Raw genomic sequence first — 18359 nt, forward strand, 5'->3', positions numbered from 1 at the left:
AAATAATTATTTCAGAATATCGTTTTAGAGACGCAATTTTTTCCTGAATAACGTTAAAAATATTCTTTGGCTAATATTCAATACTGTATTTCATTGTTGAAAATAATTTCAAGATTTTTCATTGTTTAATCACATGATTTTTTTTCCTCCATCGTTAAGAAAAAGACTACCATTAGAAGAGTCTTTCCCTCCGGCGTTGTTCAGAAAAAAAAAAATACATAGAATAGCTGCCAGTTAGAAGAAATTAAACCGCTTCAAAATTATTTGAAGCATATAATGGAAATTCCATTCAACTAAGATTTCTGTTTAGTGAAATTTTTAACAGAATCTTGATTTTGAACTTTATTTGAATAATATTTATTTTTCATATTGCAAAAGATAATTTCTATGTAATTTTTTCCCCTTTCTTTTCTTCCATCCCCAGGTGCTTTTACGATTTTAGTAGTTTCATTTGTCGAAGTTCCAGTAAAATTAATTAAATTAGTTGAAGTGAAAACTGACAGCATCTGAAAAACATGGGAGCTACTGAAAAAGGTAACAACTGTCTAATATTCTTTACACTGATGAATACAATGCAGATACGGAATGTCTAAAAAATATTCATTGTACAAAGTTATAAAATGTATTGAAGAGGCTGAATTTTTGATGAAGGTAATAATGAAAAGATCATTAGGTAAAAAATCTTTATAAGAAAAAATACTAATGATATTTAATACAATATTAATAGGGCTACTGTTTTAAGGAAACGCTGCAGATATTTTATTTTTTTCCAAGTTAGGATATGTGTCAAAAATTAAAAAATGCAGACACATAACTTTCAACTTGTTATTTTCCCTCGTTTTTATTACAAAATTTTCAATTTTTTTTGCTTACTGGATTTTTTTTTAATGAGAACTTTTAAGTGAAACAAGGTTTCACTATACTCGATTATGTATTGGGTTTTATGAAAATCAATTTAGTTCTCTTTTCCTAATTATATGAAATAATATTTTCTCAAAATATAGTAGTACACTTTAATAAGGAATTTATATTTTTCTGAGTACCAGCAATAATATGTTTCATTTAGACAAAAAACTTCACTCCAAAATTACCTCTGTTAAAAACAACAGTAAACAAAAACAAAGCTATCTGTCTCAATTCAGTATATTAATATTCCACAAAGGAACTACGCAAAGATTATTTAGGTTCCAACAATTCAATCTCGGACCACGCTCAGATAATAAGGAAGTTACAAGAGACCAGTTCCTTTCCTCCAGCTTTTTCCTTCACACAAAAAGGAGAAAATTTGGATTTCGAAAAAAGTAGCATGCAGCATGAAAAAAGTAGCATTTGTATTAAACAGATTTTATCCAGTTTCGAATCCACAATCTTCTAATCACATGATCAAACTTTATCAAAGGACCCCAGGCAATAGGTCAAAAAAAAAAAAACTGGAAAAGTACTGGGATTAGTAAAATAAAATTAATAAAATAATGTGGACATGTAATAAAAAAAAGCAAAGAATAAGATTAATCTTCAATACAAAACTGAATTTATTGAACTTTGCTGTTTGAATTTTTTTTAATGGTCAAAAATTTTTTATAGATGATGAGATAATACAAAAAAAAATCAATAGATTTATTTTTTTACATTCAAATTGAACAATTATCAGCACAGTTATTACCAAAGTCTTAAAATTAATCCAATACAGAGAAGGGCTTAACTTCCTAACAAAACCAATAACATTTAAAAAATAATTTTTTAAATGAACTTCATAAAAACTTAAATATAAAAATGCTTTATTAACCAGATATTACAAAACTAAACGCAATTTTCAACAATTAAGTGGAAAATTTCTTGAAAATGTTAACAATTTTCTTTTTCTGATAACTGCGCTTTTCCCTGTTCATGAGTTTCTTCAGGGATTTCCTGCTATTTGGGCCATCCTGTTTGCCCTTCAGTTTCTTTGCCTTTCTTCTCCTAAAAATAAATGATTTCTTTTTTATAACTCAAATATATTAACAACATTTGGAACAATATATTATTGAGTTAAAAGATTTTGATACTTACAGAGCATTGAATTTATTATTATTTGAAGGTGCTGACTTCTTAATATTAGATTTGATTTCTTTGATTCGGATTTTTCTGCCGGATATTTCAATTTCCTCCAGTTTTAATGCAGCTTCCTTGGAATCAATATTCTGCAAAATAAAAATACATAGTGAATTTAATTTGTTTCAATAATTTTTAAATTGATAAAAACTTAAAGATATTATTAAAACATTAACTATATATAATTATAGTAAATAAGATCATACAGAATATTAAGTTATGGTTATACGTAATACTAAATTATAATCATATTAAAAATATAACAGTTCAGAAATTTATCAATTACACAGGGAGCAAAGTCATATAACTCTTATAAATATTGAAACCATGTCTTTACAATATACAACTTAAAAGAAAAGTATGTATGGAGAAAACATGGTTTTACTAGTAAAGCATAAAAAAACATGCACAATAGTAATTATATAAGATATATCATTTTTAAAAAATTTAATTTGACTACATGTACGCCTTTTATTACAGTTCAATGTACAAAATTCAACATTATGATGCTCCTAAAAGCGAGTAAGTATGCACATGATTCTCTTTTAACTCCTTCAGATGTTTCTATAGAAAAATATCTCCAATGGCTAGATCTAGTGCTTGTGAGAAACATGTCAAATATAGTGACTTTAATATTCCATAGCCAAATAAAGAATAAGTGTCAGTGTTTCAATGCTCATATTGGATTCAGAATTTTTCAGTTTCAGTATAATAAGTCAGAATTTTTGTTCATACTCTTTCATAATATATATATATCAATCATATACAAGTAATAACTACTTATTACTACATAATATTATATAAAAAAATGTAAAAATTAGAAGAATAGAATTGCATTTAAAAAAATGTGTACGGAATTTTTATCGCACCTTGAATAAAACATAGCCAAAGCCTTTGCCAGCGCCAGTTTCTGGATCCCTTATTGCTCGTACAGCCTCAACATGCCCACATGTGGAAAATGCAGACCAAATAGCTTCATCTTCAACATCTAAAATACACATTTCATTTAAAAGTCATCTTTTTTATATATATACTAGCTGCTTTTTGCAACTAGTTGATTTACCGGGAATATTGATTAGATTTAATTATTTTTAGTTAAATAATTCAAAAAAATTTCATTCCTATGATTATGGCAAATTGTCAAATTTTCAAGACATGTTATTTTAATGGTCTTATATATGTTTGGTTTATTGCACATATTTTTAACCTTCAAGATATATATGTGTCAAATTTGGAAACTGCAAGTTAACAAGTTGATTTGTAGTGTCAACATACACACATTCATTTTTATTAGAACTAGATATTTGTCAATAAGGGAAAAACCTTTATTTAAAATTACAAAGGCTGCAATATAGTTAAAATAAGATAAATGTATATATTTGTTATTAACATCTTGTGTTACTATATAAGGATGTGTAAAACGAGACCTATCAGTTTAACCTCACGAAAAAATTCAAATTCAAAATCGTGATGAATCTCTACATTTCATTTTCTTGTCGTTCAAGCAATATCTTGTGTGTGTGTTTCGTCTAATGTAATGTGTGTGTGCTCTTAATCTAATTTAAATTCTAAACTATTTCCCAACATTTATCTTAATTTAGCCATATTAACTTCATTCAAAAATTTCACTTATTACCTGACACAATTCCCATTTTTTAATATGCATTCTACAAAACTGATTCAGCATTTTCAAATGCTCTAGTAAAGGAATAATAAACCCTAATGCTTACAACATTCTTTTAAAGATACCTATGATTTCCTTTCCGAAGTCAATATGTATAAAAGAAATCTCTATTAAAATCTCCTTGTAAAATCACTGAAGGGAAAATTTTCTCTCTTTTGCCCTTCATCACAATGAGACTGATTCCGTAATGATCATTTGTTTCACAAATTATGCCTCCCAGGATGAAATAAAACGAAGTAAAATTTACGTCTTCTCTTTGGCCATGCGCCTATTAAAACATGTATACAAATATAATTGCTAAAATTACCAAAAGGAAGATTTCCAATAAAAATGGAACGTTTTTCATCATATGTCTTCTTTTCTCCAGAAGATGAAGCTGGATTTACCACTATGTGGTGATCATAAACTAGTAGGCCATTTCTGTAAATTTAAAAATATAATATAACATTAAAGTAACAATATTATTTCATAGATTCAGAATTTATTTATCACATTTGAAATAGGTACTAATTAATGAATGAAAATTTTTAAAAGTTTAAAGAATACAAAATAGGCATTTGATAAATTATAAATCAAGAGAGCAAGAAAAATAGTTGTTAAAAGGATGAAATAGATATGCATTAATATAACAATGAGAGAAGAAATAAAATGTAAGCCATTTTATCCTGTCCCTCAGTGATTTTTTAACAATCATATATTTAAAAAATTTCTAAACATTAAAAATATTTCAAATAATTTTTAAAAATTATAAAATTAAATCAACATATTTTTTAAATCTAGACATATATTTTAAAATGGTTATGATAGCATAATTAATTTTTTTAAAATTAGAGTTTACATTTTACAAACAAGTATTGAATTTGTTTTGACTAATTTTACTTGATCTAGGCCAACTAAGTCCACAAATAAAAGACATAAAATATGACAACAATGCTATCCTTGTTCCCCACACCCACCCACACATTATTACAAAATTATTACACAAAATTAATATGAATTATGACTACAAGTTTTTTCAAATGCCTTAGTAATTGAATTTTTAAGCACATTCAACTAATATTAAAAATTATATCTGAATAAAAGAAATTTGTCTTTCTTAAATAGCTAATGTATTAAAAAACACCCAGGCAATAACATTCATTAAAAAAAAACACTTGGGGACACATTTTTAACATATCAGCTTCAAAATAAATAGTGAATTTCACTAAAATACTGCAATGTAAAAAAAATTATAATAATAAAACCCCTGAACAAAAAAAAAGTATAAACTTACAGGGATAAAGCATCGGCCGCATCTTTTGCATCTTTAAAAACAACATAACCAATGCAGCTTTTTTGACCAACATGAAATTCACTTCTGGAATGATTAGAATATATAAATTAATATCACTGTTACAACTAGGCGAAAAAAACTTTGTAATTTTTTAGCAATTACAGATTATCTCAATCACAGCAATAGCATATTTCATGCATGTTAAAATAATAGCATGTTAAATAATTTACAAGCATAGCATGTTAAAATAATTTACAAGTTTTAGACATATGACCATTTCATGCTTCGGCTTTATGACAAAGAAAATAAAAATGTTCAATTCAATAAATAAATAGAAGTATTCAAAAAATTTATGAATGCTAATACGTAGCAATGTACATAAAGAAGAAAAAAATCGTGATTTACTGCTATGCTGCTTCAACCACAATGCAAATTCTTTTAGTCAACATACTGGATGAGATACCAAATTTACTAAAATTAGACAAGTGTGACACAGATATGAATGTCTATTTAATTGATTCTAATAATGATAATTGAAGCTACAGGTGTCTTAGATACAAAAAACTTCAAGTACCTTTGCAGGAAAGAATCTGAGGAAGCATTTTTAATGTGTACACTGTTATCCACACAATATATAATCTCTGGCTCCAATTACTTAACTCATGTATTTCATCAGAAATTATTTGACTGTTTAATTGTTGTTGATTTGGACAAAACTAGCTTTGCAAATACTTTCACTATATATAATGATATTGATTTTTGAATAAATCAACAGTCAATTTTCCTTCTATTAGTAATTGCTAAAGATGTCACTGAGAAATTCACTTTTAAATAAGATATTTATGTATAATAAAATATAGTTTGTAAAGAAAATGAAAGTAAAAAATAATTTTTGCATACTTAATAGCTGCTACTTTTTTAGGAATTGTAGACTTAACAGGCACCTAAAAAAATTATAAAGGAAATGTGTGTATTACAAAATAATTTTGTACAGAGTATAATAATAATCAACTGTTAAAGAATCATTACCAAAATATACAGAAAGCAGCATAGAATGTACAAGAAACCTTAACTTGATTTCATAAAAATAACAAATTTTACACATAACATCTTATTTACTTAGTCGAATGTTATGAGAAGAAGAAAAAATGAATGTAACTTCTACTGGTAATATTTGCTAAAAAATGTGCTTTTACACTGCTAACAACAAATATAAAGAATTTTTTTTTTTTAATTGATTACCAAAATGGATTCAAAAACAGAGAAATCAACGTTCCTTACATATTTATTTATTAATAAAAAAGTTTTTAAGCAACAAGAATATACTCTTAGTGAAACACTTTCACTACATAAAATTACTCTTCATCATTATTTTTATTAAATATATTTTTTCATTTAATTCTTTTAAAAGAAATAATATATTTCTAAATTTCTTTAATGTGAGCTCGACTGAAAAACTAAGACTAAATAAATTTAATATTAAATATAATTCTATGAAAAAGATGTTCCTTATTTTTTTTATATTATTTTAAATAAAAATGAATAATTAAATTTAAAAAAAACGTTAATATTTTTAACAGCCATAATTTAATACAAAGCAAGAGGCAGTTTATCTAATTATTTATTTCAAAGTGCACTGGCAGGTTAGAGTTTTCTTTTTGATTTAGAACTCCAATTCTAAGAATTTATCCTTTGATATCAATAATCAGAACAAACATTTCAAACATGTGAATAGTTAAATTTAATTTAAATTAAATATAATTTATTACAAAAAATGGCAAAAATTGATAGTTTTGAGCAATTGAAGGTTATATATATATGCATATTCCCAATTACTAATTTCTAATAAATTGTTATGCAAGCAATACTTTTGTCATGTCAAAATCTTATCTACATGGTTCTTTTTATATTATTTGAATTGTCTAAATCACTGTTGCTTTAACATAAAAGGCATTATATCAACAAAAACTTAATATCTGTAAGTTTGATTTGAGAATAGACTAAAATTTTCTTAAAGACCCCAAAGATTCTAATTAAATGTTCAATTAAATGAGAAGAATGGTCATCATCGGGTCATTAAAAAATTATTATGTTGGCCCATAAACAGCTCCTTTGCCTTCAATCATTGGTTGAATTATCAATATACAGGGTGTTCATTAATTATTGTCGGGGTTTCCGTATCTCATAACTTTCGAATAAAAAATATTACCCAAAAACTGATTTTGTATTCGTAAATTAAACTCAAAGAATTTTATTAATGATATTAAAGTGTAAAGCTTGCACAATTTGCACTTTGTAGGCATTCAGCTGAAGGCGATTATGTATTCGTAAATTACAACTCAAAGAATTATGAATACGTAAATTACAACTCAAAGAATTATGAATACGTAAATTACAACTCAAAGAATTATGTATTCGTAAATTACAACTCAAAGAATTGTGTATTCGTAAATTACAACTCAAAAAATTATGAATACGTAAATTACAACTCAAAGAATTATGTATGCATAAAGTACAACTCAAAGAATCGCCTTCAGCTGAATGCCTACAAAGTGCAAATTGTGCAAGCTTTACACTTTAAAATCATTAATAAAATTCTTTGAGTTGTACTTTACGAATACGTAATCGGTTTTTGTGTAATATTTTTAATTTGAAAGTTATGAGGTACGGAAACCCCGACAATAATTAATGAACACCCTGTATATCATTAGCAAGAGTATATTATTATTAGTGAACTAAATAATTATTAAAACAATTTCCAAATAGATAAAAAAAAAGCATTTATTTTTATTTCTCTATTAGAAATAAATATTTATTTAGTAATAAAATAATAATATGGTATGCTTAAACAGACTATCTTAAATCTATTTAAATTTCTTTGCTAATATGAAAACTTTTTATAACAAAGAAATAGGAAAATATATTTTTCTTGAATAAAAATGATCAGTAATCTGATTTTGGAGGGGGGAAAATAGTGATAGCAAAGAGTGGGGTTTTTTTAATGCATTATAAAGCATTTGAATAATTTTGCAAAGAAAAGCTATGAAAAATTAACTATTTTATAATTTTAGCATAAAATTGGGAAAAGAAATTAAGAACGAATAAAATAATGATTAAAACACTCAGAAAATTTCACAACCAGAAACTTCCCAATAAAAGAATAGTTTAAACATCATATTTTCTGTACCAAATATCTGTCATTACAAAGTACTTTTTGGATCAGCTCTAGGAATGTATCTTAAAAAAACTCAAATTAAAATTGTATTTATTGCAAACTTATCTTCAAAATGATGTAAAGAATAAAAAAATAACATAGTTAAAATAATTTTAGTAGATACAACTTACAGTTCCTCTAAGGCGACAAGCTTCAATGGATCCAAAAGGAGCAAATAACTTTTGTAATCCCTTGAATGAAATAATAATAATAAAAAAATGTATCTATTTTAAGATAATATTAATATTCAATGCTTAATATTACAATAATTAAATTAATCATGCAAAAATTCTAAAAACTCTCGATTTGAAAGCTAAAACTCAGCCATTGAAGCACCTTACAAATTACTGAAATTAATCTTTAAGAATTTTAAAAGATAACCAGAATAGGTTGAAGTTTAACTTTATTATTATTTTTTTCAATTAAAAAGTTTCAGTATCTCAAAAATTTAAAAAACTTACCAGGAATGAAATAAAAAGTATATATCTTACATTCTGTTTATAACATAAAATTATTTAAGAATTGAAAGCAATTTTTTTTTTTAAAGTTTTAAATTAGTTATTTACTCAGTAGAATAAGAGAAAATTTAAACAGTGAAAAAACAATGTAATAATTTAAAAAAAAAAAGGCTTTTTTATGATTTAGTGATCAGCACAACTTGAAAGAAAAATACATAAAAGTGACATTAGATGCAAGATTTCTTTATATGTATCTCAATGTCATTATTTAGTATCATAGCAAATTAGTTGAAAGTTATGTTCAATAATGAGCAACATAGACGAACATTATCTTTCAATTGATTATGATTGGTCATCAAACCTATTAAATGGGATATAGGCTTGAAACACAAAAGGTTAAGTTTCATAAAATAATAAATTGTGAAAAATATAAATACTGAGAAATAAAATAGCTATGATAAAATTAACAATAAAAATGAATAAATTTATACAAATTTGTTACAAACTTTAAAAACATTGAAGAATTATTACACAAAGGAAAATTAATCAAGCTCAAGAATTATAAAATTCAATTCCGAAAAAGTGATAATATACCATGTCTGACATCTTAGACATCAGATCCTATAGCATCTTTACAATAGCATTTTCAAAAGAAAATGTATTAAAAATTTCATTAAAGAACTGTTAGTGATAATTTTGAATATTTATTTTAAGTTTACAGAAAATCAATGCAGCTGATGAGAAATAAATTAGGTATATCGATTATCATGATTTGCCAAAAACAAGCTTTAGATCTAAAGGAATAAATTCATAAAATTTATAAAAATAGTTTTATTGCTTACTTGTCTTGTCATTCTAACTGGCAAATTTCCAACAAATAATGTTCGGGATAGGCGCTCAGCTGATTCCACTGGCTTTCTTTGCCCCTTTTTTTTACTTGAATTCAGTTGTAAGGTTTCACTTTTTTGTTTCAATTTCTTTTCTGTTTCAGAATCCTGATTCTGACCATTTTCTGAAGGCAACGGCTTTTTCATTTTTTTAGACTTCTGTTTGATTTTAGGTTCTTCATCATCATTCTGATCCTCAATATCTTCAGGGTCCATATCTTGTGCAACAGCATCTTTGTGAACAATTTTATCTTTCTTTTGTTTCTTGTTTTTCTTTTTCGACTTTTTCTCAGATGAGTGTTCTTCTTCCATGGGTTCATCAAATGCACTGGTATCAGTTACATCAAATTCTTCACTCTGATTTTTACTATTTACAAATTTTTTCATCTTTTTGGAAGATTTATTCTTCAATGTTTCATGGTCATTATTTTCAGAGGCTTCAGTTTGTGACTGCTTTTTCTTTTTCTTCTTCTTTTGGTCACTTGGTTTCTGTTCCTCGGAATCAAACTGTGAGAAACTTTCATCTTCGCCATCATCAAAAGCCATTTTTGAAAATGCTGAAGAATTTTCTTTGACAGAATTGAAATGTTTAGACTTCTTTTTGTTCCTTGGAAAATAATTTTCCTCTTCTTCTGTGCTCTTTCCATTCAAATTATCATGAGCAGAATCAAGCTTAGGTTTCTTTTGTTTGGTCTGAGTCTTTACTGTGTCTTGAGTATTTGACAGAGAATCATCTTCATCTAAGTACTTCCTCTTTTTCTTTTTAGTTTCCCTGAAAATAAAATCACTTTAGTAAAAACAAGAAAAAAATACATTACAGAATTTTTCTGCATTAATTTAAATACCATTTTTATTGTAATTTTGTAATTAATTATCAATAAATTTAATAGAAATGAAGGGCATTCAACTTTACTCATTTTCTCTTTAAATGATTCTTATCCTAATGAAAATATGCTTCAAAATAGTAACAGATGAACCTTTTAAAAGCATTTGCAATGGTTCTAAAGAGGCAGCATGACAAGTTGAGAAGTGACAAGGTTTTGTTTCAAAACTACAGAGTTACAGGCACAAAATCCATTTTTACCAAACATTTACCATATATATATATATATATACAAAAGTATTAAAATCAAGTTAATAAGAAAATCAAAAAAAAAAAAAAATTAAACCAAAAAAAATATAAAAAAGAATTTTTTGAAGAAAATATTATATTATAGAAGAAAGAAAATATTTCTTTGAATCCCTGCCTGAAGGTGACCCTTGAAAAAGTCTTCAGGCCAAATTCTTTTTTATATTTTTTGGGTTTTTTTTTTTTTTTTTTTTTTTTAATTTTCCTATTAACTTGATTTTAATACTTTTGTATCAATTCATCTGTGTTTTAGAAGTAGCTGCAGTTGCGCTCTCTAAATACTATGAAGTTCCTTTTTGGTTTTAGTTTGAATAGGTAATAAATTTTAGTTGCGATTTCGAAACTGTTTTGTTTTGTTTTCAAACTATTTCTTACTTTAGATTGGTTACTTATATATATATATATATATACGAGCCTGATGCATATTAATTCCAATAACATGGGTCAAACATATGATACCAATCATGTCAATTTAATATTTATGATTATTTTTGCCTAATTTTGGTAATTTTTAAAAAAATATTTTATAACCTAATTTTCAACAGTTATTTACTTTATTGTCCTGAAATTCAAATCATTTTCATTGTTTCAACCAATATTTAATCACATAAGTTTCTTCCACTATTGAAACACGATACAACCAGATTATAAGTTACTAATAGTAAAATATGAAAAAGATGGAAAAAGAATGTAAAATATAATTCCTCTAATAGCACTACAACAAATTCTTTTTTTACTATTGAAAAAGTTAAAAAAGGGACATTTTTTTCCCCTAATATTTACTAATGCTTTCTTTTGAAGGGGGGGGGGGGGATTTTTATAATAATTTAAGTAAGAAATGATAATATATATTTATTATGAATTTTCTTAATATGAAAATTCTGCAACTGTGCAGTTCTGTAACTAGTACTACTTATTATTTTGATACATGACTTATTTTTAAAGATTAAAATAAAAAGTATAAAAGAAAATGCCCAAATCATAAATCCTGATAGTATAATAAGACTTTAAAATTTTGTATCATTTATACTTTATATCATTACCCAATTTCCAAATATAAACAGCTCACTAATTCAACAAAATAACAAGCACCATTGCAGTTACTGGCATAAAATGTTAATAAATGGGGAAAAAAAAAACATCTAAAATATCAACCTTATAAGATAATAATGGCATTTAAATATTTTCTCATAAAAATAAATGTAGTGTAATATTTACCTAGGACTTTCTGAAAATTTTTCTTTGCTATTTATTTGCTTCTTTTTCTGTCCAAACTAAAATAAAGTAACAAAAAATATTTTAAATGATATTGTTTCATCAACTGTTATAAAAAATTTGCTATAAATGCAATATAATTTTTTTTTCTTTTAATAAAGATAATTGCGATGAATGATTAAGAATGTATATAAATGACATTTTATACATTTTTTTAAAATCTAATCTATGTAACATTAAAGAATTAATTTGATTTTGAGCTTTACAGAATAACCAACATTAAACTGTGAGTACTACATCAAAATGAAAAGTAAATAAGAATTAAAAACAAAACAATTAATATTAATTTTCCAAAATTCTGTTAAGGATTTTAATTATATATTCTGTAAATATTCAACCAAAAAAACCTTAAAAGAAAATACCTTCCACCCCCACCCCGAAAAAAAAGATTTATATTATCTGTAATAACATTTTTGAAAGCAATTATTAGTCTAGCTATATTACTTGACGTGAAATTAAAAATTCATATTCAATAAAACATTTTGCAGGAATGAAAGAATAACTAGCACAAGGTTTAATATAATTTCTTAATATCTTTCAATAAATTATCATATTACTGACCATTCTTTAAATCTGATTTCATATCCATATGAAAAATATGACATACAAGAAAAGTCAATACACATACAAGTCCAGCAAAGTTGTTCTTTTATTACACAGTAAAACAATAAAACAATGCAAAAAAATGTATTTAAAAAAATGTTCTAAAGAAATGCAGCTACAATCCAGAATTAACAATTTTGAACCAATTAAAATAAATTTTTAAATTGTGAAAACATAAGGCTAACAAATTGCATATTCAAAAATAATTGTTAAACAGAGACAAAGCACTCACTGCATTACCCTTAGAAAAAAAGCCCCTTTAAAGAAATATATATAATATCAAAATTTCTGAAAATTATTTAATACATTAAGTGATTCTTGAAAATAAAAAAATAAGTTAAGAAATAAATCCTTTTTGATCAAAATGATAATTTAACATTTAATTTACTAAGCAGCTTTTAGGCTCACTATTTTACTAACCTGAGTATGGCTAGGTTTATTCAGTTTTTTAGAATTTTTATAAAAATCATCAAACATGGATTGTATTTTCTTCCCAGTATCTGATTTTGGCGCTGATGGCTTTGGAAATAATGCAGCAACATCACCAACTTTGTATTTAGGCATCTAAGAAAAAAATTATTTAATATAAATGCAAGAATATTACAGTTTTTCACAATCAGAATTATCTTAAATTTTTTTAAATAAAATGAGATACATTTTCTTTTTTAAACAAAATTGTTTTTACAAACAAAATGTTCATAAACAAATTTTACTTTCCGACTGTATGAATATTTTTGATTATTTTACCAACAAGTAAAGTCAGTATTTTATCAATCAACAATCAGTAATAATAATAATATACTAATTTTAACTATCTTCTACATTTAATTAAATATAAGTTAAACTTGACAGTAATTACTTTACAAGATTTAGATAATATTTAAGACTTCAGAATATGTTTTATAGAGAAAAGATTTTTTTACATATATATTACATATAAGTATAATCTAATTCATTGAAATCCTCCTATTTTTAATACAAAAATTTCTGAATATTTTTTTTTTCATTTGGATTTAGCATTTATTTCAATATAAAAACTGAAATTAATGTTAGAGACTTTTTTTAAAAAAACAAGCAAAACATAACATTATTCCTGATGCAAAATAAATTATACTAAACATTTCATTGGTTTACTGGCAGTTTGACAATAATAGTGAATTAGTATAAATTTTGATATAAATTTTTTTTTTTTTTCTATTAGCATAATATTAACTCAAATTCATACAAAATGTACTCACATCAAATCAAGCCAAACAATTTACTTTCAACCTAGTCCTGTAAATTTGCTGTACTTCACATATTTGGTGTATATTAAAGTCATTGTCAAATTCATAAAGAAAGAGGAAATAATTTTAATTAAATTTTTTTAAATTTATCTATTCTCTATTTTTCTATTTCAAATTTATTATTCATTATTATAAATACCAAGGAAACTTGAAATAACTCTTTTCTTCTCAAATTCATTCACAAGTTACACCACTTAATAAGAAAACAATATTCAATCAAATTAATTAACTAACTGATGCTTACATTCTGATAATATTAAAACAGAGTATTGTCATTGAGAAAATTTGTGCACAAACTTTCAAAACTGCAATACATCAGGAAGTGAGTGCAAAAGCAATCACCAAATTCAATTTTTGGAAACATGAAACAAGCAAGTTAAAAAAAGTTGTAGAGGTATTGATATTGCTATAAACACTTTTTATAATACAAATGAACGATTTTATTTGTAATTGATATTTTTATTGGTACAAAACTTAACACAAACAATAGACAGAAAAGCTTTACAACGTGAAAAACTGAGAAAAAAAACACAATATTTTAGAACAGAGGTACAGAATCAGTAATTGGCACCAGAGACAAAAAAAATTTTTTTTTTTAATCTTTCGTTTGGACTTTTATTATTATTCACTTTTGAAATGTGAAATGAAAGCATTCATATTTTGCCTACACAGCATCCTATGCAACTATATTCCTGTTGTCCCCTAAGAACAACATTTCTGGGTACTTTTCCATTAGCCGGGCACAAGCGAAAAATCGCCAAATAATGTAGAATTCCGCCAAAATTTCTTATGCCAAATTCGCATTTGGTTCACAATTGGTGACATTTGCACCCGGCTAACGGAAAAGTACTCATTTCTGTTATATTACTAGACATGCAACCATATTCAAGCAGAAATAGAATTTAATTGGAAAGAAACTATTTAAGTAAAGAATAGATAAATGGAGGGATTTTTTCATAATCTGATTTTATTAAATATATTTTGAATAATAACTGAAAAGAACTCTAACGAAAATAAGAATCTAAGGACCAAAATGGCTCATTTTAATAAATGATTTAATGTTTATTTATTAATTTAATAGATTTAATGTTTCAAGCATTAAGTTCATTGGGATTTAGATAAATAACTAAGCTAAAGGTTTAAAAAAATTAAATACTGATGGATAAAGGACTAAATATTTCAGAAATATTACCAGTTATTTACATTTTTAAACATATAGAAAATTGGCTTCCAGACACTTTATAAGTTAAACCACAATGCCAACAATTAGCGTTCCAACTGAAATTTAATGCTAAATAAATTACCTATGAATGAATTTTGCCTAATTATCAGGACAAAATAGTTCAGAAAAATTATCTAAGTATCAAAAAGTATAGGGGGAAACATAATGATTGACATACAAGCAGTTTCTTCATTTAATGATATGCAAAAAATTTACAATAACTTGAAATAATATCAAAAAATTCAATTTCACCACAAAATAAAACACTTTTTTACCTTTTTTTTCTCTAAAATATCACTTTCACGTCAGTAATTAGAATCACGCTGCTGCACTGCAGTGTTTATTTACAGTTAAATTTCCAATTGCAGTTAAATAGTTTGCACGTTTTGGAAAGAACATATTTGATTGCATTCTCAAAAATTCCAAATTTAAAAATAAAGATTGGAATTTATCTCCATGCTATACCATTAAATTATTTTATTTTCTATATAAATAATAAGACAATTTCGAAGAATATTTAAATGATATATAATGTTTTCCTTTTGAAAACTTTTTCACCTCATAGTATCTAAATGAGCGAGTTAATATAAAGTGAAGTCAAACATTTGTTGATAGCAAAGGTGACTTTCGGTACGTGAAATTTAAAGATATTTTCATCATTTTCTGAATTTATTTGGATTTTACAAAAACTTTAGATAGTTTTCCCGTTGCATTTCTTAGTGTTTTTATATCATTGAATGGTTGAATTGAAATATTTAAACTTTTATAATTTTTTATAAATTTCAGTGTGTGGTCATCCATTTTCTTTTTGCCCTTATTTTATTTCATGTGTATTTTTCGTTTTATATTTTTGAAATATAACTTCACATTGAAAGGTTTACTAAGAAAAAACAATTTTAAACATTCTGAAGTATTTTTTAATAGTTTTATCTCTACGTTTTTGGAATTATTTTTTTCTCTGTATTAATATTAATTGTTATTTCTCTGTTTGTTTTTCTCTGTATTAATAACTGATAACCTAAATTATTTTTACTTAATTTTCAAGACAAAATGGCTGGAGCAAGTGATGCCCATGGTGACGCTCAATTCAAAGGATGGCAAAAGCATTTCAATACATACACAATACGTGGTAGATCTAATGTATGTGAAAACTTTTATCTCGCTCTATCTCATATATATATATATATAACATTTTGTTACACTTTTTATTTAATTAAAAGGTAAAAGTTTTTTAATTTTCATAAATTTACACTAAAGATAATTATCATATAAACCTAATTGTATAAATAGCATGTCCATTATGAGTTTTCCAATCTGGTTTTGTAAATTAAGGTTAAATGTTTCAAAAAGAAAATTAAATATTTTTAACTCATTTACTTTTTATATGACAGTTATGAGCTAACGAAAAGTCCCTCCCTGAAATTGATTAAAAATTATAAACAATTTCTGAAGTATTTTATTTCAAACTGCAATATATTTGAATTATCCAATTATATGTCATAAATTATGCTAAAGTAAGATATTGAGTTTATTTTTTTTTATTATGTTGAGTTTTGAAATCATAATATGCAAACATGAAGTAATATTTTTGTGTTCTTGGGGATCACGTAAATGTAATCAGATTTTGTTTAAAATCATCTATTTTATCTTATATCTACAATTTAGAATACTTTCATCTTAAATAGGTACCAATTCATAAAAGTAAGATGGCTGTTAATATATTCACTGAAATGCAGCTGTTAATAAGCAATACTTAGTGGCAAATAGTTTTGACCCTTTTAATTCTGTGCCATGATTGTGACATTACCTTTTCTTAATGAAAACTTTAATGTCTGTTGCTTCTGAAATGGTCACAAGATGAAAAAAAAAAAAAAAAATCTTTTTTTTTTATTTAAGAAGATAGCCTAGGGCATCAATGGCTGTAGATGTGGAAATGTAATAATTTTGTTAATGTGTTAAGTATTCTAAAAAAATTAGGAAAGAAAAAATGTTAACAAAAAAAAAAGAGTATCTTAATGGCATTTTCTTCCAAACAGTTCTTAAACAGTTATCAGTTTGTTAGATAATTAGATAAATTACACAAAATGACAATTTTCAGCAATAAATGCGAAAAAAGTGAAAATTTCTATGAATGGGAAAACAATAAAAGTAGTCTACTTAAGCAAGGTAATTATTTGTGCAATTGTTATACAACTTTAAAATGAGAAAATTAATAATTATGTGAATAATTTAGCCAAAGGGTTTTTACTGGAACATTCCCATTTAATTGTTAGGTTTATCAAAATGATAATAAAATCGTAGGACATGTGACTTGTATATAATAAACCCCAAAAACTGTTAACTATTTATAATTATATTAATTATCAACAGTATTATGTTAATTATATTAACAGTTATATTAATTTACAGAATATTTTGTTGCATAAAAAAATCATAGCTTGCTGTTTTGTTATAATGAACTTAAACATAGAAATGACTTACTAAGCTTTTTTTGTATAATAAATTTTGCTATGAATAATGTAATAGGTTTTAATCATCATATTTCTTTTTCAGATTACATATGCAACTTACTCTGCCCTTGCATTATTTGGACTTTATATGTATCTGAAACCAAAGAAGAAGCCTCAACAGGCTTAGAATTTTCTTATTTAGAACTCAAAACTGGGAAAGCTTTTGATTTGTTATGAAGAATGCTCATTCACTTTAAAAAAATACTAAACAGAAATTCTTCTGTCATAATTCAAAATTTGACATTTAATAGATTATATCACTTTTTATTTCATAGCATAGAAATAATTGATTTATCAATATGATAACTGGTATCAACATTTGTTAACGTTGTAAATATGTCTTGGAAAGTGAGATATAAAATACTTATTTGAAATGGATTATTTGTTTCATCTCCATTGACATATTTAATAAAAAATATTATTCAAAATTCTGATTACTTCTTATTTAATTATGTACACTTTAAAAAGAAAGAAGTTTCTAAGTTTAGACTTTAATAATTTCAGATATGGTATTAGATTTCATTATGTTCATATAACTCTTTTAATAATTGTAACATTAGTACTGAATTGCCGTGGACCATTATGTATTAATGTTGCAATTAATTCCATATTGCATGTTTGACTGCATTGTTGAGAAAAATATTCCGACATTACCACTTTTTGTGTATAAATAGCAATTAAATGGGTGATTTTAAATAGAAATAAATTTAATAAAAACAATTTCATA

At 25.1% G+C, this 18359-nt stretch overlaps 1 protein-coding gene and 1 long non-coding RNA gene across 2 annotated transcripts; one reads left to right on the forward strand and one right to left on the reverse strand.

The window, feature by feature from the left end:
- Positions 1-1761: 1761 nt before the first annotated feature.
- Positions 1762-15477, reverse strand: LOC129972892 (RNA-binding protein 34-like). The gene is made up of 11 exons (XM_056087199.1): positions 15398-15477; positions 13035-13178; positions 11955-12010; positions 9563-10379; positions 8394-8453; positions 5949-5992; positions 5049-5132; positions 4083-4195; positions 2961-3079; positions 2050-2180; positions 1762-1959 (listed from the first exon to the last, which is right to left on the reverse strand). Exons 2-11 carry the CDS (start codon positions 13176-13178, stop codon positions 1821-1823), a joined length of 1707 nt encoding a protein of 568 aa, XP_055943174.1. The 5' UTR covers positions 15398-15477; the 3' UTR covers positions 1762-1820.
- A 215-nt stretch (positions 15478-15692) lies between these two features.
- LOC129972344 (uncharacterized) lies at positions 15693-18060 on the forward strand. The gene is made up of 3 exons (XR_008784850.1): positions 15693-15752; positions 16168-16262; positions 17676-18060. It is a non-coding gene; the product is annotated as an uncharacterized LOC129972344 (long non-coding RNA).
- Positions 18061-18359: the final 299 nt, after the last annotated feature.

The sequence above is a fragment of the Argiope bruennichi genome, chromosome 6, assembly GCF_947563725.1.
Source record: "Argiope bruennichi chromosome 6, qqArgBrue1.1, whole genome shotgun sequence".
Classification (NCBI taxonomy): Eukaryota; Metazoa; Arthropoda; class Arachnida; order Araneae; family Araneidae; genus Argiope; species Argiope bruennichi.

Coding starts and splice junctions, on each gene's coding strand:
- LOC129972892 (XM_056087199.1), bottom strand. CDS start 13,178: ATGCCTAAATACAAAGTTGGTGATGTTGCTGCATTATTTCCAAAGCCA. Junction 5,993..8,393: donor CTTGTCGCCTTAGAGGAACT/GTAAGTTGTATC, acceptor TAATTTTTTTAG/GTGCCTGTTAAGTCTACAAT. Junction 4,196..5,048: donor GCGGCCGATGCTTTATCCCT/GTAAGTTTATAC, acceptor TTAAATTTACAG/AAATGGCCTACTAGTTTATG.